The sequence below is a fragment of the Paralichthys olivaceus genome, chromosome 9 (genome assembly GCF_024713975.1).
Source record: "Paralichthys olivaceus isolate ysfri-2021 chromosome 9, ASM2471397v2, whole genome shotgun sequence".
In the NCBI taxonomy this organism is placed as follows: domain Eukaryota; kingdom Metazoa; phylum Chordata; class Actinopteri; order Pleuronectiformes; family Paralichthyidae; genus Paralichthys; species Paralichthys olivaceus.
The window spans coordinates 15,631,496-15,658,220 of record NC_091101.1 but is presented as its reverse complement, the minus strand read 5'-3'; the positions used below and the strand labels follow the sequence as shown (position 1 = coordinate 15,658,220).

The 26,725-nt window shown below is 43.2% G+C and overlaps 6 protein-coding genes across 33 annotated transcripts in view; all 6 read left to right on the top strand.

Moving 5' to 3' along the window:
* The window catches only part of LOC109648067 (protocadherin gamma-A11-like), a 225,240-nt gene that overhangs the window by 129,109 nt on the left and 69,406 nt on the right, over nucleotides 1-26,725 (top strand). For 2 of the 28 annotated variants that reach the window (XM_069531641.1, XM_069531621.1), the window contains exon 1: nucleotides 17,671-20,232. The exons of 23 other annotated variants lie outside the window; for them this stretch is intronic. In XM_069531641.1, coding sequence (XP_069387742.1) covers nucleotides 17,833-20,232 — 2,400 coding nt within the window. In that variant the 5' untranslated portion in view covers nucleotides 17,671-17,832. Of the gene's footprint in view, nucleotides 1-6,658; nucleotides 9,249-17,670; nucleotides 20,233-24,145; nucleotides 26,703-26,725 lie in introns of those variants that run through there. 3 more of the 28 variants (XM_069531634.1, XM_069531614.1, XM_069531629.1) reach the window with 2 other exon arrangements.
* Nucleotides 311-2,814, top strand: LOC138411407 (protocadherin beta-16-like). Its single transcript, XM_069531663.1, has one exon. The coding sequence runs from the start codon at nucleotides 322-324 to the stop codon at nucleotides 2,797-2,799; it is 2,478 nt and encodes an 825-aa protein (XP_069387764.1). The 5' UTR covers nucleotides 311-321; the 3' UTR covers nucleotides 2,800-2,814.
* LOC138411408 (protocadherin beta-16-like) lies at nucleotides 3,215-6,202 on the top strand. Its single transcript, XM_069531664.1, has one exon. The coding sequence runs from the start codon at nucleotides 3,452-3,454 to the stop codon at nucleotides 5,927-5,929; it is 2,478 nt and encodes an 825-aa protein (XP_069387765.1). The 5' UTR covers nucleotides 3,215-3,451; the 3' UTR covers nucleotides 5,930-6,202.
* LOC109635553 (protocadherin beta-16-like) lies at nucleotides 9,284-12,163 on the top strand. The gene has a single exon (XM_069532064.1). The coding sequence runs from the start codon at nucleotides 9,764-9,766 to the stop codon at nucleotides 12,161-12,163; it is 2,400 nt and encodes a 799-aa protein (XP_069388165.1). The 5' UTR covers nucleotides 9,284-9,763.
* Nucleotides 14,353-17,085, top strand: LOC109635630 (protocadherin beta-16-like). Its single transcript, XM_020096986.2, has one exon. It carries the CDS (start codon nucleotides 14,653-14,655, stop codon nucleotides 17,068-17,070), a length of 2,418 nt encoding a protein of 805 aa, XP_019952545.2. The 5' UTR covers nucleotides 14,353-14,652; the 3' UTR covers nucleotides 17,071-17,085.
* LOC138411413 (protocadherin gamma-A2-like) lies at nucleotides 20,872-23,966 on the top strand. The gene has a single exon (XM_069531673.1). The coding sequence runs from the start codon at nucleotides 21,230-21,232 to the stop codon at nucleotides 23,651-23,653; it is 2,424 nt and encodes an 807-aa protein (XP_069387774.1). The 5' UTR covers nucleotides 20,872-21,229; the 3' UTR covers nucleotides 23,654-23,966.

The following is a 26,725-nucleotide window of genomic DNA, read 5'->3' as shown; positions in this document are numbered from 1 at the left end:
GAGTTTGTATCCATACTGAGTTTTATTCACATTCATATGTTTATACTGAACGACAGAGAGTAGTTCATGTTGGAGTTCTGCAGTTTTACAATATGAACTCTTAGGGCCGCTGTTCACCACAGCGTCGAAGGCTGACAGTAGGGTTGTTACAGCACCTCCCATGTAACATCGACATAATAAAGAAAGAGCGAGACTGAAAAGAAGGGACAAACGGCTCATGGAGAATATTTGATAAACGAATCGATCTTTCACTCTTCATTCTCTTGTTTGGATTATATTTGCGCTGAATTAACGTTTCATGCTGGAATCGATATCAGTTTTATGAAATATAAGCACACTGGACCTTTTGGAAGCATTTCGGAAAGAACAATGACGAGGCAAGTACTGTTGTTCATGTGTCTCCTCTCCGTCGGGACGGTGCTCGGGCAGGTCAGCTACACTATTCCTGAGGAAATGCCCAAGGGATCTTTAGTGGGTAATATAGCGCATGATTTAGGTTTACAAACCAAACGTCTGACATCTGGTAAAGCTCGAATTTATACCCGAGGCAGCGACGAGTACATCGAGCTGAACAGAGAAAGAGGAGTCCTCCTCGTCAAAGAGAGAATCGACAGAGAGGCGCTCTGCAGACAGACGACGCCGTGCGCTTTACATTTTCAGATTATTTTAGAGAATCCTATGGAATTTTACAGCGTGACCGTGCAGATCACCGATATCAATGATAATTCACCGACCTTTGAAAAAAATGAAATGAGATTTAAAATAAGCGAGTCAGCGATCACAGGGGCCAAATTTGTGCTCAAGGGAGCTGTGGATCTCGATGTTGGAATAAACGATCTTAAAAACTACGATTTAAAACCAACAGATAATTTTGCTCTGAAAATTCACAGTAACGCTGATGGAAATAAAAATGTTGAGATGGTTCTACAGAAACCTTTAGACAGAGAGAAGCAGGAGCAGATATCTCTCGTGTTAACGGCTGTAGATGGAGGAGAGCCGCAGATGTCAGGGACAATGATGATCGTTATTACAGTTTTAGACGCAAATGATAACGCCCCTGTTTTTACACAGTCCACATACAAAGCTACAGTTACTGAGAATTCACCTAAAGGAACAGTTGTAGCCGCTGTTACAGCTACAGATGCAGATCAAGGCTCTAACGGTAAAATATCATATTCAATCACAAATACATTAGATGGCATCATGGAAGTATTTGGGGTTAATGAGGAAAACGGTGAAATTAGTTTAATTGGAAATATTGATTTCGAAGAGTCTCGAAATTATCAAATAAACGTACTTGCTAGTGATGAAGGAGGACTCACAGACTCTTGTAAATTAATCGTCGAAGTACAAGATGTAAATGACAACAAACCTGAAATTAATATAATGTCTAAGTCCACAGTGATTTCAGAGGATGCAAAACTTAATACAGTCGTTACAATGATAAACATCGAAGACAAAGACTCTGGAGAAAATGGAAACGTGAAATGTTTTATTAACGAAAATATGCCTTTCACTTTAAAAACGTCAACAAGTAATTTCTATAGTTTAGTGACAGACAGTGATTTAGACCGAGAGACAGCATCAGAGTATAACATCACAGTGAGCTGCTCTGATGAGGGAGTGCCCTCCCTCTCCAGCAGCGTCACTCTCACCTTACAGATCTCTGACGTGAATGACAACGCGCCTGTCTTTGAGAGGAGCTCATATGAGGCCTACATTGTAGAGAACAACACACCAGGTCTCTCTATATTCACAGTGAAAGCCAGAGACGCTGACTGGAACCAGAATGCCCGTGTTTCTTACATACTGGAGGACTCCTCTGTTAACGGAGTGCCAGTCTCCTCATATGTGTCCGTTAGTGCTGATAGTGGAGTCATCCATGCAGTGCGCTCTTTTGACTACGAGCAGATCAAAGACTTTCACTTCCGAGTCAAAGCTCAGGATGGAGGCTCTCCTCCACTCAGTAGTAACGTGACTGTGAAAATACTGATCCAGGACCAGAACGACAACCCCCCTCAGGTTCTCTACCCAGTCCAGACTGGTGGCTCTCTGGTGGCTGAGATGGTGCCTCGTTCAGCAGATGTGGGCTATCTGGTCACTAAAGTGGTGGCTGTGGATGTGGACTCTGGACAGAATGCCTGGCTCTCCTATAAACTGCAGAAAGCCACAGACAGGGCGCTGTTTGAAGTGGGCTCACAGAATGGAGAAATAAGAACTATCCGCCAAGTCACTGATAAAGACGCAGTGAAACAAAGACTGACTGTTATAGTGGAGGACAACGGGCAGCCCTCTCGTTCAGCTACAGTTGTTGTTAACGTGGCGGTGGCGGACAGCTTCCCTGAAGTGCTGTCGGAGTTCACTGACTTTACGCACGACAAGGAGTACAACGACAACCTGACTTTTTACTTAGTGTTGGCTTTGGCTGTAGTTTCCTTCCTCTTCATCACGTGTGTAGTGGTTATTATCTCAGTGAAAATCTACAGGTGGAGACAGTCTCGCGTCCTGTATCACTCCAATCTCCCTGTGATTCCATATTATCCACCACGTTACTCAGATACTTTGGGGACAGGGACTCTCCAACACGTGTACAATTACGAGGTGTGCAGGACGACTGACTCCAGAAAGAGTGACTGTAAGTTCGGCAGAGCTGGTAGTCAGAACGTGCTGATAATGGACCCCAGTTCTACAGGGACGATGCAGCGGATACAGAGTGAAAAGAGCATCCTGGATGAACCAGACTCTCCTCTAGAGGTTAGTTACATAGTTTTTCGTAATTGTGCTTTAATTTCTCTTTGAGGATCCTTGATAGTTAACTTTTGCTTGGTATTCCAATGTTTTCTGAACCATGGATAGCGTCTGAATCCTCACTAAATATTACATTTCTAAACTTGCATTTTTTTTACGCTCCTTTCGTCGGTCAAATAATTCTGATCACTCCCTTTCACTTAACACAATGCAAACAGGGATCTCATAACATTTTAACAGAATAACTTGTAGAAGTGGCAAATGGTTTGGTACATGAGACAATATGCAAATAATACATTCCACAGTTTTTGTGACTTAAAAACCCAGCAAATTGTAGCTTTGAGAATATCTGCAGAGGTGTGGGAATGTGTTCATATCGAGTTTGTATCCATACTGAGTTTTATTCACATTCATATATTTATACTGAACGACAGAGAGTAAGTAGTTCATGTTGGAGTTCTGCAGTTTTACAATGTGAACTCTTAGGGCCGCTGTTCACCACAGCGTCGAAGGCTGACAGTAGGGTTGTTACAGCACCTCCCATGTAACATCGACATAATAAAGGAAGAGCGAGACTGAAAAGAAGGGACACACGGCTCATGGAGAATATTTGATAAACGAATCGATCTTTCACCCTTCTATCTCTTGTTTGGATTATATTTGCGCTGAATTAACGTTTCATGCTGGAATCGATATCAGTTTTATGAAATATAAGCACACTGGACCTTTTGGAAGCATTTCGGAAAGAACAATGACGAGGCAAGTACTGTTGTTCATGTGTCTCCTCTCCGTCGGGACGGTGCTCGGGCAGGTCAGCTACACTATTCCTGAGGAAATGCCCAAGGGATCTTTAGTGGGTAATATAGCGCATGATTTAGGTTTACAAACCAAACGTCTGACATCTGGTAAAGCTCGAATTTATACCCGAGGCAGCGACGAGTACATCGAGCTGAACAGAGAAAGAGGAGTCCTCCTCGTCAAAGAGAGAATCGACAGAGAGGCGCTCTGCAGACAGACGACGCCGTGCGCTTTACATTTTCAGATTATTTTAGAGAATCCTATGGAACTCTACACTGTCACAGTCCAGATTACTGATATCAATGATAATGCACCAACTTTTGAAAAGAATGAGATGAAATTTAAAATTAGCGAGTCAGCGATCACGGGGGCGAAATTTGTGCTCGAAAGGGCTGTGGATCTCGATGTAGGTATCAACGATCTAAAAAATTACGAATTAAAACCAACAGATAATTTTGCTCTGAAGGTTCATAATAACGCTGATGGAAATAAAAACATCGAGATGGTTCTACAGAAACCTTTAGACAGAGAGAAACAGGAGCAGATATCTCTCGTGTTAACGGCTGTAGATGGAGGAGAGCCGCAGATGTCAGGAACAATGATGATCGTTATTACAGTTTTAGACGTCAATGATAACGCCCCTATTTTTTCACAGTCCACATACAAAGCTACAGTTACTGAGAATTCACCTAAAGGAACAGTTGTAGCCACTGTTACAGCTACAGATGCAGATGAAGGATCTAATGGCAAAATTTCATATTCAATCACAAATACATTAGATGATGTCAGAAAGGTATTTCTGGTGAATCTTGAAAACGGTGAAATTAGTCTAATTGGAAATATTGATTTTGAAGAGTCCCGAAGCTATGAAATTAATTTACTCGCGAGTGACGAAGGAGGACTCACCGATTCTTGTAAATTAATCGTCGACATACAAGATGTAAATGACAACAAACCAGAAATTAACATACTGTCCAAATCAAGTATGATTTCAGAGGATGCAAAACTTAATACAGTCGTTACAATGATAAACATCGAAGACAAAGACTCTGGAGAAAACGGAAACGTGAAATGTTTTATCAACGAAAATATGCCTTTCACTTTAAAAACGTCAACAAATAATTTCTATAGTTTGGTGACAGACAGTGAATTAGACCGAGAGACAGCATCAGAGTATAATATCTCAGTGAGCTGCTCTGATGAGGGAGTGCCCTCCCTCTCCAGCAGCGTCACTCTCACCTTACAGATCTCTGACGTGAATGACAACGCGCCTGTCTTTGAGAGGAGCTCATATGAGGCTTACATTGTAGAGAACAACACACCAGGTCTCTCTATATTCACAGTGAAAGCCAGAGACGCTGACTGGAACCAGAATGCCCGTGTTTCTTACATACTGGAGGACTCCTCTGTTAACGGAGTGCCAGTCTCCTCACATGTGTCCGTTAGTGCTGATAGTGGAGTCATCCATGCAGTGCGCTCTTTTGACTACGAGCAGATCAAAGACTTTTATTTCCGAGTCAAAGCTCAGGATGGAGGCTCTCCTCCACTCAGTAGTAACGTGACTGTGAAAATACTGATCCAGGACCAGAACGACAACCCCCCTCAGGTTCTCTACCCAGTCCAGACTGGTGGCTCTCTGGTGGCTGAGATGGTGCCTCGTTCAGCAGATGTGGGCTATCTGGTCACTAAAGTGGTGGCTGTGGATGTGGACTCTGGACAGAATGCCTGGCTCTCCTATAAACTGCAGAAAGCCACAGACAGGGCGCTGTTTGAAGTGGGCTCACAGAATGGAGAAATAAGAACTATCCGCCAAGTCACTGATAAAGACGCAGTGAAACAAAGACTGACTGTTATAGTGGAGGACAACGGGCAGCCCTCTCGTTCAGCTACAGTCGTTGTTAACGTGGCGGTGGCGGACAGCTTCCCTGAAGTGCTGTCGGAGTTCACTGACTTTACGCACGACAAGGAGTACAACGACAACCTGACTTTTTACTTAGTGTTGGCTCTGGCTGTAGTTTCCTTCCTCTTCATCACGTGTGTAGTTGTTATTATCTCAGTGAAAATCTACAGGTGGAGACAGTCTCGCGTCCTGTATCACTCCAATCTCCCTGTGATTCCATATTATCCACCACGTTACTCAGACACTTTGGGGACAGGGACTCTCCAACACGTGTACAACTACGAGGTGTGCAGGACGACTGACTCCAGAAAGAGTGACTGTAAGTTCGGCAGAGCTGGTAGTCAGAACGTGCTGATCATGGACCCCAGTTCTACAGGGACGATGCAGCGGATACAGAGTGAAAAGAGCATCCTGGATGAACCAGACTCTCCTCTAGAGGTTAGTTATAGACTCTTCCATTCGTCTCCATGCCAGTTATTTTGAATTAGACAATTTTCAGTGTTTCAGTTGCATATACTCTTTTAGCTCAGCTTGCTGAAAATCGGGGTTTATTTAACTTTTAGTTCATTTAGATTCAGTACCATGGACAGCACACAGAACATCAATGTTACTGTTCCATCTATTTTTATCTTTCACCTTATGTAGGGTTAGAGTAAGGGGTAAGGGTTCAACTCAACTCTCCTCTAGAGGGGATGTCCGTCTTTAATGAGTAATATTGATATCTTCCATTGCTTTGAGTAAAGACATAGAACAAAATCAACTCAAAAAATGTTTCTGTTCGTCCTTTTAGTTGATTTTCCTGTGTGGTTTTATTTAGTTTAGCACCATGGACAGCACTAGATATATGAGGTTGAGGCAGATTCTCTTGTAGGGCATCTGTCATTCTGTTTTTCCATTGCTCTTTTGATTTTCACTGATTCCTAAATGCACACACAACTGAGCGAGCGAGTGAGACAATGGGTCACTATGGTGCAATGTGTTTTCTTTTTCATACAAAATGTCCTGGCAGGAGTAATTCGTGTTGTCCTTTGTTTGAATCTACACAGTGCTACTGTGACAAGTTCTTTGAGTAGCCTGTTTAAAACCTACAGTTCATTGGCTCCTTAATAACCCCTGTATTCTGCAGTTTCTTATTTTGCACTCTTAGCGACGCTGTTGGCCAGTGTGTGTTAGTGCCACTGCAGATTTCAGCAGCACCTCCCAGATCATTTAGTTGCTGTGGGATGTAAAGACGGCACAACACACTATTTCAGTCACCGAGGAGAGTACACACGGACCAAAGAGTTGGAATAATTTACACGGACATTTTCACTGACGTTTTTTATTATCCCAGTCCAGCTATTTGTGGATAGCGACTGTCTTTTCTGTGGATTATTTTCTGATTCGTTGTGACGGTATAGCACCGTTGAACGGAACAATGAGACGGCAAGTGCTTTTGTTTCTCTCGACGCTCTGCTTCTGTTCCGTACACGGGCAGGCCAGCTACTCTATTCCCGAGGAAATGTCGAAAGGCTCGCTGGTCGGAAACATAGCACAAGATTTAGGTTTGGATTTAAAACGGCTGAAAACAGGGAAAGCTCGCTTGCATGTTGGAAACGGCGCCGAATACATCGAGCTGAATAAAGAAAGAGGCCTCCTTCTCATCAGGGAGAAAATAGACAGAGAGGCGTTGTGCAAACAGACGAGTCCATGCGCTTTACAGTTTCAAATTATTTTGGAAAACCCAATCGAGTTCTATCGTGTAACAGTAGAAATAACAGATATAAACGACAACGCTCCTATATTCAAAATGAACAGTATGTTATTTGAGATAAGTGAGTCGGCTGTCAGGGGGGCAAAATTTGTATTAGAGAAAGCATTAGATACTGATGTTGGAAGAAATGGGCTCAAGAGCTACTCCCTTAATCCAACAGATAACTTCGTTTTAAATCTCAACGAAAACGCAGATGGAGAAAAGGAGGTTGAGATGGTCTTGGAAAAACCTCTCGATCGTGAAAAACAAGAGCATCTGACTCTAACACTAACCGCCTTCGACGGAGGTGAACCTCAGCTATCAGGGACAGTGAAAATTCACGTAACTGTATTAGATGCGAATGACAATGCCCCAGTGTTTACGCAGTCAACATATAAAGCGAGTTTAATGGAAAACACCTCGAAGGGAACTTCATTAATGACTGTAACTGCTAGAGACGTAGATCAAGGCGCAAATGGCTTAATAACGTACTCCTTATCGAGTACCACTGACGGGATTCTGGATTTATTTGAAATATACGGTGCAAGTGGTGAGGTACGTTTGACTGGAAAAGTAGATTATGAAACATCAAAACATTATCAGCTAAATGTTAAAGCAAGAGATCAAGGTGGGCTCACTGACTCCTGCAAAATAATCTTTGACATAATTGACGTGAATGATAATGTTCCAATAATAGATTTGATGTCAACTACACAGTCTATACCGGAAGATTCTGCGATACAAACAGTTGTCGCTGTGATGAATGTGCATGATGCTGACTCGGATAATAACGGAGTGGTTAAATGTTTTCTTAGCGAGAATGTTCCTCTAATCATTGAAAATGCATCAAATGGTTTTTATAGTATCGTAACAAACAGTGAATTAGACCGAGAGACAGCATCAGAGTATAATATCACAGTGACCTGCTCTGATGAGGGAGTGCCCTCCCTCTCCAGCAGCGTCACTCTCACCTTACAGATCTCTGACGTGAATGACAACGCGCCTGTCTTTGAGAGGAGCTCATATGAGGCCTACATTGTAGAGAACAACACACCAGGTCTCTCTATATTCACAGTGAAAGCCAGAGACACTGACTGGAACCAGAATGCCCGTGTTTCTTACATACTGGAGGACTCCTCTGTTAACGGAGTGCCAGTCTCCTCATATGTGTCCGTTAGTGCTGATAGTGGAGTCATCCATGCAGTGCGCTCTTTTGACTACGAGCAGATCAAAGACTTTCACATCCGAGTCAAAGCTCAGGATGGAGGCTCTCCTCCACTCAGTAGTAACGTGACTGTGAAAATACTGATCCAGGACCAGAACGACAACCCCCCTCAGGTTCTGTACCCAGTCCAGACTGGTGGCTCTCTGGTGGCTGAGATGGTGCCTCGTTCAGCAGATGTGGGCTATCTGGTCACTAAAGTGGTGGCTGTGGATGTGGACTCAGGACAGAATGCCTGGCTCTCCTACAAACTGCAGAAAGCCACAGACAGGGCGCTGTTTGAAGTGGGCTCACAGAATGGAGAAATAAGAACTATCCGCCAAGTCACTGATAAAGACGCAGTGAAACAAAGACTGACTGTTATAGTGGAGGACAACGGGCAGCCCTCTCGTTCAGCTACAGTCATTGTTAACGTGGCGGTGGCGGACAGCTTCCCTGAAGTGCTGTCGGAGTTCACTGACTTTACGCACGACAAGGAGTACAACGACAACCTGACTTTTTACTTAGTTTTGGCTCTGGCTGTAGTTTCCTTCCTCTTCATCACGTGTGTAGTGGTTATTATCTCAGTGAAAATCTACAGGTGGAGACAGTCTCGCGTCCTGTATCACTCCAATCTCCCTGTGATTCCATATTATCCACCACGTTACTCAGACACTTTGGGGACAGGGACTCTCCAACACGTGTACAATTACGAGGTGTGCAGGACGACTGACTCCAGAAAGAGTGACTGTAAGTTCGGCAGAGCTGGTAGTCAGAACGTGCTGATAATGGACCCCAGTTCTACCGGGACGATGCAGCGGATGCAGAGTGAAAAGAGCATCCTGGATGAACCAGACTCTCCTCTAGAGGTTAGACATTCTTCCACTTTGTTTTATGAGAGTTAAGTGTCTTAATGTGTTTTGTCACTGATAATCATTGTTCAGCACCTCAGACAGAGGCAGTAGCCAGTTTCCCTTTACTGCTCTCATACAGTGTATTGTTTCACATTATAATAGTACACTTTCATGTTATTCTTATTTAATTTCTTAATATCATAATCTTAAAAAAATCCACAGATCATAGCTTTGCTTTTCTTGTAATTTCACTCTTTGAACTCCGTGGGCCGCTGTTGGTCAACGTGTTGCAGTTGCTGGCAGGATCAGAAGCTGATCCTCCCATGTCATGTACGTATTTTAGAGAAAGAAAGGGAGAGAAAGCACCGTTCACAGAGAGATAACCCACGAGACGGACACAATAAGCTCTTTCCAAATAATTGTGGATTATATGGACATTTATTTCTTCAATTTCACACGGAGATGTTTTTATTTTGAAATCGAGTGTTTTATCTTTTTTCTGTGGCAATTCTTTGACTGAGGATAGAACAATGAGACGGCAAGTATTGTTTTTCATCTCGATCTTGTCCCTCGGTCCAGTTCTCGGACAAGTCAGCTACTCTGTTCCAGAGGAAATGGCAAAGGGCTCTGTGGTGGGCAACATAGCACGGGATTTAGGTTTAGATGTGAAACGATTAAAGTCAGGTAAAGCTCGTATATTTTCGGGCGACAGTGCAGAATATATCGAGCTGAGCAGAGACAGAGGAGTCCTCCTGGTGAAAGAAAGAATAGACAGAGAGTCGCTCTGCAGACAGACGACGCCTTGTGCTTTGCATTTGCAGATTATTTTAGAGAACCCAATGGAGCTTTTCCGAATAACAGTAGAAATCACCGACATCAACGACAACAGTCCCAGTTTTAAGAATGACGAGAAACGTTTTGAAATTAGCGAATCCGCAGTTGTGGGATCGAAATTTGTGTTAGAACGAGCGGTCGACGCAGACATCGGCATAAATGGCCTGAAAAATTACAGCTTGAAACCTACTGACAATTTCGTTCTGAAAACACAAAGTCAGGCAGATGGAAATAAAAAGGTCGAAATGGTTTTACACAAACCGCTGGATCGAGAGAGAGAGGAACAAATATCGCTGCTGTTAACAGCTGTGGATGGAGGAGAACCGCAGATGTCTGGGACAGTAAAGATTTACGTGACTGTGTTGGATGCGAACGACAATGCTCCTGTTTTTACGCAGTCGGTTTACAAGGCGGCCATCGCGGAAAATTCACCAAAAGGAACGACACTGACCACAGTGAGTGCTTCTGATGCAGATAAAGGGACACACGGGGACGTTACCTATTCAGTGTCGACCACGATGGACAGTGTGTCTGATATATTTTCAATAAATGACAACGGCGAAGTGATATTAGTTGGTGAAGTCGACTTTGAAAAAGAGAAGTATTACCAGATTGATATCGAAGCTAAAGACAGTGGTGGTCTTTCGGATTCTAGTAAGATTGTTGTGGATGTTATTGATATTAATGATAATAAGCCTGTGATCAGTATACTTTCCAAATCAGATTCAATCCCTGAAAACTCCCCACTAAAAACAGTTATAGTTATTTTTAGTGTCCTTGACCCAGATTCAGTTAACAATGGTCAAGTAAACTGTAGAATAAATGGCTATATACCATTTACTATAACCAGTTCATCAAATGATTTCTATAGCTTAGTGACAGACAGTGAATTAGACCGAGAGACCGCATCTGAGTATAATATCACAGTGAGCTGCTCTGATGAGGGAGTGCCCTCCCTCTCCAGCAGCGTCACTCTCACCTTACAGATCTCTGACGTGAATGACAACGCGCCTGTCTTTGAGAGGAGCTCATATGAGGCTTACATTGTAGAGAACAACACACCAGGTCTCTCTATATTCACAGTGAAAGCCAGAGACGCTGACTGGAACCAGAATGCCCGTGTTTCTTACATACTGGAGGACTCCTCTGTTAACGGAGTGCCAGTCTCCTCATATGTGTCCGTTAGTGCTGATAGTGGAGTCATCCATGCAGTGCGCTCTTTTGACTACGAGCAGATCAAAGACTTTCACTTCCGAGTCAAAGCTCAGGATGGAGGCTCTCCTCCACTCAGCAGTAACGTAACTGTGAAAATACTGATCCAGGACCAGAACGACAACCCCCCTCAGGTTCTGTACCCAGTCCAGACTGGTGGCTCTCTGGTGGCTGAGATGGTGCCTCGTTCAGCAGATGTGGGCTATCTGGTCACTAAAGTGGTGGCTGTGGATGTGGACTCTGGACAGAATGCCTGGCTCTCCTATAAACTGCAGAAAGCCACAGACAGGGCGCTGTTTGAAGTGGGCTCACAGAATGGAGAAATAAGAACTATCCGCCAAGTCACTGATAAAGACGCAGTGAAACAAAGACTGACTGTTATAGTGGAGGACAACGGGCAGCCCTCTCGTTCAGCTACAGTCGTTGTTAACGTGGCGGTGGCGGACAGCTTCCCTGAAGTGCTGTCGGAGTTTACTGACTTTACGCACGACAAGGAGTACAACGACAACCTGACTTTTTACTTAGTGTTGGCTCTGGCTGTAGTTTCCTTCCTCTTCATCACGTGTGTAGTGGTTATTATCTCAGTGAAAATCTACAGGTGGAGACAGTCTCGCGTCCTGTATCACTCCAATCTCCCTGTGATTCCATATTATCCACCACGTTACTCAGACACTTTGGGGACAGGGACTCTCCAACACGTGTACAACTACGAGGTGTGCAGGACGACTGACTCCAGAAAGAGTGACTGTAAGTTCGGCAGAGCTGGTAGTCAGAACGTGCTGATAATGGACCCCAGTTCTACCGGGACGATGCAGCGGATACAGAGTGAAAAGAGCATCCTGGATGAACCAGACTCTCCTCTTGAGGTTGGTCTCATGCACTGACACAAAATGATTTTTTTTTTTTTTTTTTTCGTTAGCTTGCACCCAAAACTGGAGGATCTTGGAACTTATTACTAATTAATTCAATTCACTTGTTATGCTTCCTGTAGTCATATTCACTCATACAATCAATATTATTTTATAGTTTTAAAGCTACACCTTCAGTATCCACCTCTTTACTTACTGTTTGACAAAACCTTCACATGATTGTATTTGTTATATAGCAACATTGCAGGTTTGGTCCTGTGTATCCTTGTCATTACAACCTCAACCTTTAACAGTCTTAAAGCATCGTAAGGTGCTTGAGAACTACAGGGACTCATGTGGAAACTAATTTAAACGTTGCATATACCACGCTGAATGCTTTTTTCCCATTATGATCTTAGGTCTTGCAGAATCAGCAGTTTTTGGTGACTTGGTTGTTGTTATTCCATTATATTAAGTTAGAGAAGGAACTGTATTTAAAATATTACAGATTGACAGACAAAGCAATTTCCGTTTGGGTGAAATCCCAGTTGAATCAATATGTGATGCACTGTGCATTATGTATTTCTTACATTCCTTCCTGCTGACTTGATGATTATACCACGTAATAACAAATTTAGAATTCATAGTTTTCGTTAGTAAACATTTTTTGATTGTAAATATTTTGGTTGAGTTCTGCACTTTCATCTCTGTTAACTCAAGTTCACATTTGTAGTCACTTTATATAACGACACATATTGTACTATGTTCTTTACTTGCATGACAGGATTTTATTGATTTGAAACATTTTTTGAGCTGAGCTGTTAATGTTGTGGACTTCATCAGCTATTTTGCTATTTCCACCCTATATACTATATTTTCAGCACCAGGGTCGTGGACAGCACTATCTATAGCGGAACAAAGCACCAAGATAATCAATGAAGAATTATTCTGTCAGTCCATTACTCCAAAACAAATCTCTACATTGTCCCTTTCCAGAAAAAAAATGTTCAGCAATGATTGTGAATCTAATATTTTTCTCCAGTTATTGGCAGTTGTGTTTCTAGAATCCCTTGACATATAGGAAATACTCTGTTTGGTAGCTAAAGACTGGGCAGATAAGGGGGCAGCTCATAGCTCTGAAATGAGCTGTGTTTTCTTCCTATTCAGACCATGAACACTTCCTAGCACAAGGTTGGCCTAGCTGTATTTTTGTAGTGGAAAATATATAGTTTCAAGCAAAAATATTGGTGTCTTTGTTGTCTGAAATATCCACACTCATGTCATTAGATGCATATTTTACCTCTTTGAGATCTGCTGCAGTTACAGTCCTCCTACCTCTGATGATGTTAATTATGTATGGCTCAGTGAAACATAATAAGTCATTCCATCGGAATTCCTGCTCCATCTTCTGAGAACTTGTTTTTGAAGGGATAAAGTTGTGGAGGGAAACAAAATATGTAAAAAATGTTGAACGATAAATCACTTTGACTTACAGTCAAACTCTGTATACAGCAAGTGGAAAATAGTCAATAATTATTATATTGTCAGTTTAAATGTGAGGGGAATCGTATAAAACATGATGAGGATGGTTGGGTACATATGGTGATAAGTTATCTTGTGCTTTATCTGTTTACCCATCAACAAGCTCAGCCAAACATGTTTAATTGCCTATAACTTATCAGCTTGGTACTTATCGTGACTGAACAGTCTCAGCAGTGAATTCATTTTTATTATCTGCTGAAGTCGAAAGAACGTTTCTTTCCAGTGCTCAGTTTATCATAACAGCAAAAACATTTATTAGGTAGAGTTTTCTGTACACAATTAACAGATGTCTATGGTCCCTTTTTTTCCTGCAATTACCTGTAAAAAGATAGTTACTGAAGTGGATTTATTTAAACTCTGACTTAGTTTAAAGTATGACTGGTAATTATTATTTACTTGCAAGATAACCTTATAGGGTCCAACAGTTTCTGATTACCTAAAAATACTTTTATTTTTCTATTAAATACCTTAAAGGAAAAAAAGGTATATTGGGACCCTAACAACTGCACTCTCAACGCAATTATGTCTACATGATGCAATTTGCATTTAGGTGTCATTGTACTTGAGTAAAGTGATTATACAATTCCCCCTGTAAAGTGAGGCGTTGCTCGGGAATCACAGAGTGATGTGATCTATTTGTTTTATAAAGACTGCAAGTCCTTTTGTTTCCTCCTACTGAGCGTTTTATACTGCACAGTGCAGTTTCCTGCAGTTTAAGTATTTGGACTCTCAGGGCCGCTGTTGACCAGCGCAGAAGATTCTCCTTTCATTTTGTGACATGAAACTGAGACAGAGACGCACACAACACACTGGCGTCGTTGCAGAAACCCGGACTTATCGACGTTGCGAGTCGCTCCCTCTCGGATTCAGAAAAAAAACACGGATTTTATCAACCTCCTTCTCGAACGCTTTGTGATTGAGGAACATTTAAGGTTTTGTGGAATACTGTACCATTCACATCTGCAGGATTTGTCGAAGATAAAATGTGGGAGAGAACAATGAGACGGCAAGTACTGTTGTTTCTCTCGATCTTTTACCACAGCTCAGTGTTCGGGCAGGTCACATACTCTGTTCCAGAGGAAATGACAAAGGGCTCTCTAGTTGGTAACATAGCGCAGGATTTAGGGTTGGACGTTAAAAGACTGAAGTCGGGCAAAGCTCGCATTTATACGGAGGACAATGCAGAATACATCGAGCTGAATAAAGACAGAGGAGCCCTGCTTGTGAAGGAGAGGATCGACAGAGAGGCGCTGTGCGGGCAGACAACACCTTGCGCTTTACATCTTCAAATTACACTGGAGGACCCGATTGAATTCTTTACGGTTACAGTCGAAATTAATGATATTAACGATAATGCACCGAGCTTCAAAAAGGATGAGATGAAATTTAGAATCAGTGAGTCAGCTGTTATCGGAGCGAAATTTGTACTAGAGAGAGCCATGGATCTAGATGTGGGTGTTAACGGATTGCAGGGTTATTCGCTAAAACCTACAGACGAGTTTCATCTGAAACTTCACAATCAGCAAGATGGTAGTAAAAAGGTTGAGATGATATTGAAAAAACAACTAGATAGAGAAGCGCAAGAGCATCTCTCGTTGACGCTCACAGCTACTGATGGTGGTGATCCTCAGCTGTCGGGAACAATGCGAGTAGAAATATCTGTGCTAGATGTGAATGACAATGCCCCAGTTTTTACGCAGGAAATATATAAGGCAACTGCTGTGGAGACTGCTCCAAAAGGTACCGTTTTGAGTACAGTTAGTGCTGTAGATGCAGACGAAGGTTCCAATGGAAAAGTGTCTTATTCGATAACAAACACGTTGGATGATGTCCCCGCCATGTTTAAAATAGACGAAGACAGCGGTGTGGTATCTTTAGTCGGAAACTTGGATTATGAAAAAGCACAGCACTATGAAATACACGTACAAGCTAGTGATGATGGAGGACTAACAGATTCATGTAAGATTATTGTTGACGTGACAGATACGAACGACAACCATCCCTCAATTAATGTAATGTCAAAGACTAATTCGATATCAGAAAATACCAGGCCAGGAACTGTAGTGACTATATTTAATGTTCAAGATCCTGACTCTGGAGAAAATGGAAAAGTCTCATGCATTATCGAAGAGCACATGCCATTTCTGATGAAAACAACCTCGAAAAAATTCTTTAGCCTCGTGACAGACAGTGAATTAGACCGAGAGACAGCATCAGAGTATAATATCACAGTGAGCTGCTCTGATGAGGGAGTGCCCTCCCTCTCCAGCAGCGTCACTCTCACCTTACAAATCTCTGACGTGAATGACAACGCGCCTGTCTTTGAGAGGAGCTCATATGAGGCCTACATTGTAGAGAACAACACACCAGGTCTCTCTTTATTCACAGTGAAAGCCAGAGACGCTGACTGGAACCAGAATGCCCGTGTTTCTTACATACTGGAGGACTCCTCTGTTAACGGAGTGCCAGTCTCCTCATATGTGTCCGTTAGTGCTGATAGTGGAGTCATCCATGCAGTGCGCTCTTTTGACTACGAGCAGATCAAAGATTTCCACTTCCGAGTCAAAGCTCAGGATGGAGGCTCTCCTCCACTCAGTAGTAACGTGACTGTGAAAATACTGATCCAGGACCAGAACGACAACCCCCCTCAGGTTCTGTACCCAGTCCAGACTGGTGGCTCTCTGGTGGCTGAGATGGTGCCTCGTTCAGCAGATGTGGGCTATCTTGTCACTAAAGTGGTGGCTGTGGATGTGGACTCTGGACAGAATGCCTGGCTCTCTTATAAACTGCAGAAAGCCACAGACAGGGCGCTGTTTGAAGTGGGCTCACAGAATGGAGAAATAAGAACTATCCGCCAAGTCACTGATAAAGACGCAGTGAAACAAAGACTGACTGTTATAGTGGAAGACAACGGGCAGCCCTCTCGTTCAGCTACAGTCGTTGTTAACGTGGCGGTGGCGGACAGCTTCCCTGAAGTGCTGTCGGAGTTCACTGACTTTACGCACGACAAGGAGTACAACGACAACCTGACTTTTTACTTAGTGTTGGCTCTGGCTGTAGTTTCCTTCCTCTTCATCACGTGTGTAGTGGTTATTATCTCAGTGAAAATCTACAGGTGGAGACAGTCTCGCGTCCTGTATCACTCCAATCTCCCTGTGATTCCATATTATCCACCGCGTTACTCAGACACTTTGGGGACAGGGACTCTCCAACACGTGTACAACTACGAGGTGTGCAGGACGACTGACTCCAGAAAGAGCGACTGTAAGTTCGGCAGAGCTGGTAGTCAGAACGTGCTGATCATGGACCCCAGTTCTACAGGGACGATGCAGCGGATACAGAGTGAAAAGAGCATCCTGGATGAACCAGACTCTCCTCTTGAGGTTGGTCTCCTGCACTGACTCAAAATGTACAGTTTTTAGTGTTTTTCATTAGCTTGCACTGGAGGTTAGAACATTTTAACATTTATAAATTGTCTATTTTTATTTCAAAGGTCAAGGTATTAATGCATCATGTTTATAAGCAGTAGCTTTCAGTGGGAGACCATTTAAATGTCTCATGTTTCACTGTAAAGCTGCGGCATTCCTGTTCAGCACCATGGACAGCAACACTCAACACCAGTGAATACGTTTTCTGTGCATCTTTCGTCTTCGCTTCATTTGTTTATTATGAAGGGAGCTATTTCCTTCAGTGACATCAAACAACTCTTTTCTGATTCCAACACTTAAATATTATATCAACAACGCTTCTTAAGTGTGATCATCAAAGCATTTATTTGGGAATATTAAAGTAGCATTTTAACAGCTCAATTTACTCCGTTTTTGTCTGTGGCTCGTTTGACAGTGTGACTTCGTACTTTATTTCTTTATATTACATGTAATTTGCTCAGTCAACTCAAAGGGTCGCTGTTGGCAAACGAGTTGCTGTATAACTACATGTTATATTTGTCTGTGTCCTGCCTCTTCGAGTGGATACGTTAGACACAATCAGAGAAAGGCAGAATGAGCAGTCTGCGCTCATAAAAGCCTTGACAAAGGTTTTACCGGACACTTTGCTGAGCATTGCATAGCTGGATTTTGGACGTATTTTCTTCTAGTTGTCGACTAATTTCACATCGACTGCAACGGGCACGTTTTTCTTTGAATGATACAGGAAACGCAACGATGTCAGACAGAACAATGAGACGGCAAGTACTGTTGTTTCTCTCGGTCCTGTGTCTCAGCTACGTGGTCGGGCAGGTCAGCTACTCCATCCCCGAAGAAATGGCCAAAGGCTCTGTGGTTGGTAACATAGCGCACGATTTAGGTTTAGATCTTAAAAGGTTAAAATCAGGCAAAGCTCGAGTGTATACGGGCGGCGGTGCAGAGTACATCGGGCTGAATAAAGAACGGGGAGTCCTCCTTATACAAGAGAGGATAGACAGAGAGGCTTTATGTGGAGAGACGACGCCTTGTGCTTTACATTTCCAGTTAATTCTGGAAAATCCAATGGAGTTGTTCCGTGTTACTGTGGAAATAACAGATATAAACGACAATACTCCTAGTTTTACAAACGCAGAAAAACGCTTTGAAATTAGCGAGTCCGCTGTGATAGGATCGAAATTCGTATTAGAGAAAGCTATTGATTCCGACATCGGTGTAAATGGATTACAACATTACGCCCTCACTCCAACAGATAACTTTGCATTGAAACTAGAAAACCAGGCAGACGGGAGTAAAAAGGCAGAGATGGTGCTGCAGAAGCCTCTGGATCGAGAGAAGCAGAATCGCATTTCCTTGTTACTCACTGCAATAGATGGAGGGGAGCCGCAGATGTCAGGGACAATGCAGATATTTATCAATGTGTTGGATGCGAACGACAACGCACCCACATTTACTAAACCGCTGTACAGAGCAAAAATACCAGAGAATTCTCCAAAAGGCACCAGCGTAACGACTGTCAGTGCCTCTGATAAAGACATTGGCTCGTACGGAGAAGTATCATATCTGATATCTCCCAGCAAACGGCTTTTATATGAATTATTTAAGATCGACTCGAAGAGTGGTGAAATTGTCCTAATCAGTGAAATAGATTATGAAAAAGCAAATGTATATCAGATCGATATAGAGGTTACAGACAGCGGGGGACTCTCTGATTCCACTAAGGTGATAGTTGACGTTATTGATATAAATGACAATAATCCTCACATAAACATTGTTTCTAAATCAGAATCTATTCTTGAGGATTCGCCTCCAAATACTGTGATTGCAATGTTGAGCATAAGTGACCCAGATTCGGAGAATAATGGAAAAGTGCAGTGTAACATAGACAATAGCATTCCTTTCAAAATACAAACAACACTAAATGGATTTTATACCTTGATTACAGAGGTCGCTTTAGACAGAGAGCTCGCGTCTCGATATAACATCACAGTGACCTGCTCTGATGAGGGAGTGCCCTCCCTCTCGAGCAGCGTCACTCTCACCTTACAGATCTCTGACGTGAATGACAACGCGCCTGTCTTTGAGAGGAGCTCATATGAGGCCTACATTGTGGAGAACAACACACCAGGTCTCTCTATATTCACAGTGAAAGCCAGAGACGCTGACTGGAACCAGAATGCCCGTGTTTCTTACATACTGGAGGACTCCTCTGTTAACGGAGTGCCAGTCTCCTCATATGTGTCCGTTAGTGCTGATAGTGGAGTCATCCATGCAGTGCGCTCGTTTGACTACGAGCAGATCAAAGACTTTCACTTCCGAGTCAAAGCTCAGGATGGAGGCTCTCCTCCACTCAGTAGTAACGTGACTGTGAAAATACTGATCCAGGACCAGAACGACAACCCCCCTCAGGTTCTGTACCCAGTCCAAACTGGTGGCTCTCTGGTGGCTGAGATGGTGCCTCGTTCAGCAGATGTGGGCTATCTGGTCACTAAAGTGGTGGCTGTGGATGTGGACTCTGGACAGAATGCCTGGCTCTCCTATAAACTGCAGAAAGCCACAGACAGGGCGCTGTTTGAAGTGGGCTCACAGAATGGAGAAATAAGAACTATCCGCCAAGTCACTGATAAAGACGCAGTGAAACAAAGACTGACTGTTATAGTGGAGGACAACGGGCAGCCCTCTCGTTCAGCTACAGTCGTTGTTAACGTGGCGGTGGCGGACAGCTTCCCTGAAGTGCTGTCGGAGTTCACTGACTTTACGCACGACAAGGAGTACAACGACAACCTGACTTTTTACTTAGTGTTGGCTCTGGCTGTAGTTTCCTTCCTCTTCATCACGTGTGTAGTGGTTATTATCTCAGTGAAAATCTACAGGTGGAGACAGTCTCGCGTCCTGTATCACTCCAATCTCCCTGTGATTCCATATTATCCACCACGTTACTCAGACACTTTGGGGACAGGGACTCTCCAACACGTGTACAACTACGAGGTGTGCAGGACGACTGACTCCAGAAAGAGTGACTGTAAGTTCGGCAGAGCTGGTAGTCAGAACGTGCTGATCATGGACCCCAGTTCTACAGGGACGATGCAGCGAATACAGAGTGAAAAGAGCATCCTGGATGAACCAGACTCTCCTCTAGAGGTGAGTTGAATAGGGCTCAACTGTAATTTTAACGTGTTGCCTATTTTTGTAGTTTCTTTCGTGTTATACTGGGCGCCGAATGCAGTCAGCACCATGGACAGAGGCATTGTAATGACCTCTTTGCGTTTCTTATTGCTTTTTGCACGTGTGTTTGCAAGCATCTGTGTGGTTTTATATGCAGGGGGTTTGGTGTTTGTCCAACCTTTCCCTGCTCTGAATGATTGTTATTTCTTATTTATTTTGTTGAATACTCATAACCTAATATTTTATGGTTCAACCCCCACGCTGTTTATGTAATACATCTATTAGCCTTTAGTCTATCTATTCTTCTATCTATCAATCTCTCTATTGATCTGCCTGTCTTTCTCTTTCTATCTGTCCATGTATAGATACATTTGTTTGTCTATATATCTATATATTATACATCTTTACACAGACAACTATACATGCAAACAAACAAACATGCATACATATAGTATATACATGCAGTACATACTTACATAGTCTATATCATACACTTATTTGATTCTCACTCATAGGTGAAAGGTATTTTGTGAATTTAACTCTTTATCAAACATTAGAATCAATGAATTATTTATTTTTTTGCGCTGAGCCATATGGAAATTACATCTTTGGTGTTAAATTCTGGTTATTAGATTTCATACTCCTGGAACATATAAAAAGGTATCCTCTCTAGTACAGTAATTTTTGTCCAATATTTTTCTGTAGTTCATTACACTGTACTCTTAGGGCCGCTGTTGGCCAGTGTGTTGATGTTTTCCGGCAGCTTTAAAGAGAAGCCTCCCCCATCACGATGATATCAGACAGAGAAAGAAAGGCAGGGTTATAACGTCGACGCACACTAAAAAGGACGACAGTGCAGTGGCTCTTTTTTAACCGATGTGGATAAATATTCAGTGACTTGTGGATTTCTAATGGACTTTACATTTTCGGACTTTGTGGGACATAATTCGTCGTAGTAAATAGCACGAGGACAATGTCGGGCAGAACAATGAGACGGCAAGTACTGTTGTTTTTCCTGGTCCTTCATCTCAGTTCAGGGCTCGGCCAAGTCAGCTACTCCATCCCTGAGGAAATGTCCAGTGGCTCTTTAGTCGGTAATATAGCTCAGGATTTGGGTTTAGATGTAAAACGACTGAAATCAGGTAAAGCTCGTGTTTATACGGGAGACAGTGCGGGGTACATCGAGCTGAATAAGGAACGTGGAGTCCTCCTTGTCAAAGACAGAATCGACAGAGAAGCGATTTGCAGACAATCTACGCCCTGTGCTTTACATTTCCAGATTATTTTAGAGAACCCGATGGAATTCTACAGCGTCACAGTCGAAATAACAGACATAAATGATAATCCGCCCACATTTGAAAAAAACGAAGTCAGTTTCAAGATCAGCGAATCTGCTGTTATTGGAGCTAAATTTGTTTTAGATAGGGCAATAGATCTTGATGTCGGCAAAAATGGTCTTCAAAAATACGAGCTTAAGCCCACTGATAATTTTGTTCTGAAACGGGACAGTCATGGTGACGGAACAGAAAAGATAGAGATGATTTTACAGAAGCCTCTCGACAGAGAAAAGGAGGAGTTGGTGTCTTTGGTTTTAACAGCGTTTGATGGAGGAGACCCGCAGATGTCGGGGACAATTCGCATATTTATCACAGTGTTAGATGTGAATGATAATGCACCTGTTTTTTCACAGTCCACCTACACAGCCACTGTTTTTGAAAATGCCCCAGAAGGGACAGCTGTCACCAGCGTGACTGCAACAGATGCAGATCACGGAACGAATGGTCGGATAAAATATTCAATTGCCAACAGTTTAGATCAAGCTCATGCACTGTTTAAGATAGACGAAGACAGTGGTGAAATTAGGTTGATTGGAAATATAGATTATGAAACTGCGCGGAATTACCATATTAACATACGTGCAAGTGATGATGGTGGACTGACAGATTCGTGTAAAGTAATTGTTGAACTAGTGGATATGAACGACAACAAACCAACTATTAATGTTATGTCGAAGTCAAATGTGATATCTGAACACTCTAAACCGAAAACTGTTGTAGCAATGATGAACGTTCAAGACCCGGATTCAAATGAAAACGGCAAAGTTAACTGTTTTATCAACGATAACACTCCTTTGACCATAATGTCGACATCAAATAATTTCTATAGTTTAGTGACAGACAGTCAATTAGACCGAGAGACAGCATCAGAGTATAACATCACAGTGACCTGCTCTGACGAGGGAGTGCCCTCCCTCTCCAGCAGCGTCACTCTCACCTTACAGATATCTGACGTGAATGACAACGCGCCTGTCTTTGAGAGGAGCTCATATGAGGCTTACATTGTAGAGAACAACACACCAGGTCTCTCTATATTCACAGTGAAAGCCAGAGACGCTGACTGGAACCAGAATGCCCGTGTTTCTTACATACTGGAGGACTCCTCTGTTAACGGAGTGCCAGTCTCCTCATATGTGTCCGTTAGTGCTGATAGTGGAGTCATCCATGCAGTGCGCTCGTTTGACTACGAGCAGATCAAAGACTTTCACTTCCGAGTCAAAGCTCAGGATGGAGGCTCTCCTCCACTCAGTAGTAACGTGACTGTGAAAATACTGATCCAGGACCAGAACGACAACCCCCCTCAGGTTCTGTACCCAGTCCAGACTGGTGGCTCTCTGGTGGCTGAGATGGTGCCTCGTTCAGCAGATGTGGGCTATCTGGTCACTAAAGTGGTGGCTGTGGATGTGGACTCTGGACAGAATGCCTGGCTCTCCTATAAACTGCAGAAAGCCACAGACAGGGCGCTGTTTGAAGTGGGCTCACAGAATGGAGAAATAAGAACTATCCGCCAAGTCACTGATAAAGACGCAGTGAAACAAAGACTGACTGTTATAGTGGAGGACAACGGGCAGCCCTCTCGTTCAGCTACAGTCGTTGTTAACGTGGCGGTGGCGGACAGCTTCCCTGAAGTGCTGTCGGAGTTCACTGACTTTACGCACGACAAGGAGTACAACGACAACCTGACTTTTTACTTAGTGTTGGCTCTGGCTGTAGTTTCCTTCCTCTTCATCACGTGTGTAGTGGTTATTATCTCAGTGAAAATCTACAGGTGGAGACAGTCTCGCGTCCTGTATCACTCCAATCTCCCTGTGATTCCATATTATCCACCACGTTACTCAGACACTTTGGGGACAGGGACTCTCCAACACGTGTACAACTACGAGGTGTGCAGGACGACTGACTCCAGAAAGAGTGACTGTAAGTTCGGCAGAGCTGGTAGTCAGAACGTGCTGATCATGGACCCCAGTTCTACAGGGACGATGCAGCGGATACAGAGTGAAAAGAGCATCCTGGATGAACCAGACTCTCCTCTAGAGGTTAGAATGCAAAGTTTATACTGAATACTTATACTTTTGTCTTTTTAAGTGGACATCAGTTCTTGTTTCTTTGTCATATAAAACGTTGTTTTTTTCTTATTAGTTTGGGTCGAAGAGCTCGAGTATGGAACATTTTTTTTGCTCTTGGCCCTCATTTGAATCTCACTGAGGTTTAAACCAATATCATTAATATTCTCTAAATGAATAAATAATATTTTCTATGACTTGAACAGATATTTTAGACACCAACCCATTAGTCTTCTTCTACTACTACTACTACTACTACTACTACGACTTATACTACTACTAATAATGATAATATTAATAATAATAATAATAATAATAATAATATTGTGAGCTCACTTATATATTATTTTTTGCATAACTAGCCACTTTCTCATTCCACATACCCCAACTTTTGCTGTTTGGTGAATTGAACAGAAAGGGCCGCTATTGGCCAGAGTGTGGCAGTCTTAGATAGGGCTAGTAACTGTACCTCCCCCTTCGTCTGTGACATGTTAGACAATAAAACAGGCACCAATCCCCATTCTTCATTTAACCAGCAAACTGCTCACGGAAATGAAAAGCTGCTATTTTTGTTGGTAACCTCCTGGAAATCGGACATTTTAAGGATATTCATATGGATTACAGTTTTATTAAAAGGACACAGGAATACTCCGACAAAATAATGTTACGGCAAGTACTGTTGTTCCTCTTGGTTCTGTCTGTAGCGTCGGTGTACGGGCAGGTCAGCTATTCCATTCCCGAGGAAATGGAGAAAGGTTCATTAGTGTGCAATGTTGCTCAGGATTTAGGTGTGGATTTGAAACGGCTCAAATCAGGCAGAGCTCGTATTCATTCGGGAGACAATACAGAATATATCGAGCTGAACCGAGAGAGGGGAGTCCTCGTCATCAAAGAGAGAATAGACAGAGAGACGTTGTGCGGAGAGACGACGCCTTGTGCTGTACATCTGCAGATGATTCTGGAAAACCCGATGGAATTGTTCCGCATAACGATTGAAATAACAGATATAAACGACAACGCTCCCAGCTTTGCATCGAGCGAGAAACGATTTGAAATCAGCGAGTCGGCCGTTACCGGGTCTAAATTTGTACTGGAGAAAGCCGTCGATGTTGATATCGGTGAAAATGGTCTCCAAAGCTATTCCCTTAATCCAACCAACAATTTCGCATTGAAGCTAGAGAATCAGGCTGACGGGAGTAAAAAGGTAGAGATGGTGCTTCAGAAGCCACTGGACCGAGAGCAGCAGGAGCAGATATCACTGTTATTAACGGCTCTAGATGGTGGAAAGCCCCGTATGTCTGGAACAATGCAGATAATTGTGAACGTGTTAGATGCAAACGACAACGCACCGGTCTTTACTAAGTCTGTATACAAGGCAACTATAACCGAGAATTCTCCGAGGGGCACCAGTGTTATTACTGTAAGTGCATCTGACAAAGACGGAGGCTCGAATGCAGTAATTTCATACGCAATCTCTAATAGCAGACGTCGTTTATCTGATTTGTTTAAGATTGATAGAAAAACTGGAGAGGTCATTTTGATCGGTGAGATTGATTATGAAAAAACGAAGCTCTTCCAAATTGATATCGAGGCTATAGATAACGGTGGACTCTCTGATTCCAGTAAGATCCTAATTGATGTTATTGATGTTAATGACAACAGCCCTCAGTTGAAAATACTGTCTAAATCAGACACCATTTTAGAAGATTCTCCTGACAATACTGTCATCGCTATGCTGAGCGTGAATGACCCTGATTCTGAGAGGAATGGAGAGGTGAAGTGTAACATTAATGATGACATCCCTTTTAAAATACTAAACACAATGAGTGGATTTTATAGTTTAGTGTCAGAGGTAGCTTTGGATAGAGAGGCAGCGTCTCAATATAATATCACAGTGAGCTGCTCTGATGAGGGAGTGCCCTCCCTCTCCAGCAGCGTCACTCTCACGTTACAGATCTCTGACGTGAATGACAACGCGCCTGTCTTTGAGAGGAGCTCATATGAGGCCTACATTGTGGAGAACAACACACCAGGTCTCTCTATATTCACAGTGAAAGCCAGAGACGCTGACTGGAACCAGAATGCTCGTGTTTCTTACATACTGGAGGACTCCTCTGTTAACGGAGTGCCAGTCTCCTCATATGTGTCCGTTAGTGCTGATAGTGGAGTCATCCATGCAGTGCGCTCTTTTGACTACGAGCAGATCAAAGACTTTCACTTCCGCGTCAAAGCTCAGGATGGAGGCTCTCCTCCACTCAGTAGTAACGTAACTGTGAAAATACTGATCCAGGACCAGAACGACAACCCCCCTCAGGTTCTGTACCCAGTCCAGACTGGTGGCTCTCTGGTGGCTGAGATGGTGCCTCGTTCAGCAGATGTGGGCTATCTGGTCACTAAAGTGGTGGCTGTGGATGTGGACTCTGGACAGAATGCCTGGCTCTCCTATAAACTGCAGAAAGCCACAGACAGGGCGCTGTTTGAAGTGGGCTCACAGAATGGAGAAATAAGAACTATCCGCCAAGTCACTGATAAAGACGCAGTGAAACAAAGACTGACTGTTATAGTGGAGGACAACGGGCAGCCCTCTCGTTCAGCTACAGTCGTTGTTAACGTGGCGGTGGCGGACAGCTTCCCTGAAGTGCTGTCGGAGTTCACTGACTTTACGCACGACAAGGAGTACAACGACAACCTGACTTTTTACTTAGTGTTGGCTCTGGCTGTAGTTTCCTTCCTCTTCATCACGTGTGTAGTGGTTATTATCTCAGTGAAAATCTACAGGTGGAGACAGTCTCGCGTCCTGTATCACTCCAATCTCCCTGTGATTCCATATTATCCACCACGTTACTCAGACACTTTGGGGACAGGGACTCTCCAACACGTGTACAATTACGAGGTGTGCAGGACGACTGACTCCAGAAAGAGTGACTGTAAGTTCGGCAGAGCTGGTAGTCAGAACGTGCTGATCATGGACCCCAGTTCTACAGGGACGATGCAGCGGATACAGAGTGAAAAGAGCATCCTGGATGAACCAGACTCTCCTCTGGAGGTTAGTTAAAAGGGCTCAATTGT

Excerpts from the sequence above, each read along its gene's own strand:
- LOC138411407 (XM_069531663.1), top strand. The coding sequence starts at position 322 with ATGAAATATAAGCACACTGGACCTTTTGGAAGCATTTCGGAAAGAACA.
- LOC138411408 (XM_069531664.1), top strand. The coding sequence starts at position 3,452 with ATGAAATATAAGCACACTGGACCTTTTGGAAGCATTTCGGAAAGAACA.
- LOC109635553 (XM_069532064.1), top strand. The coding sequence starts at position 9,764 with ATGAGACGGCAAGTATTGTTTTTCATCTCGATCTTGTCCCTCGGTCCA.
- LOC109635630 (XM_020096986.2), top strand. The coding sequence starts at position 14,653 with ATGTGGGAGAGAACAATGAGACGGCAAGTACTGTTGTTTCTCTCGATC.
- LOC138411413 (XM_069531673.1), top strand. The coding sequence starts at position 21,230 with ATGTCGGGCAGAACAATGAGACGGCAAGTACTGTTGTTTTTCCTGGTC.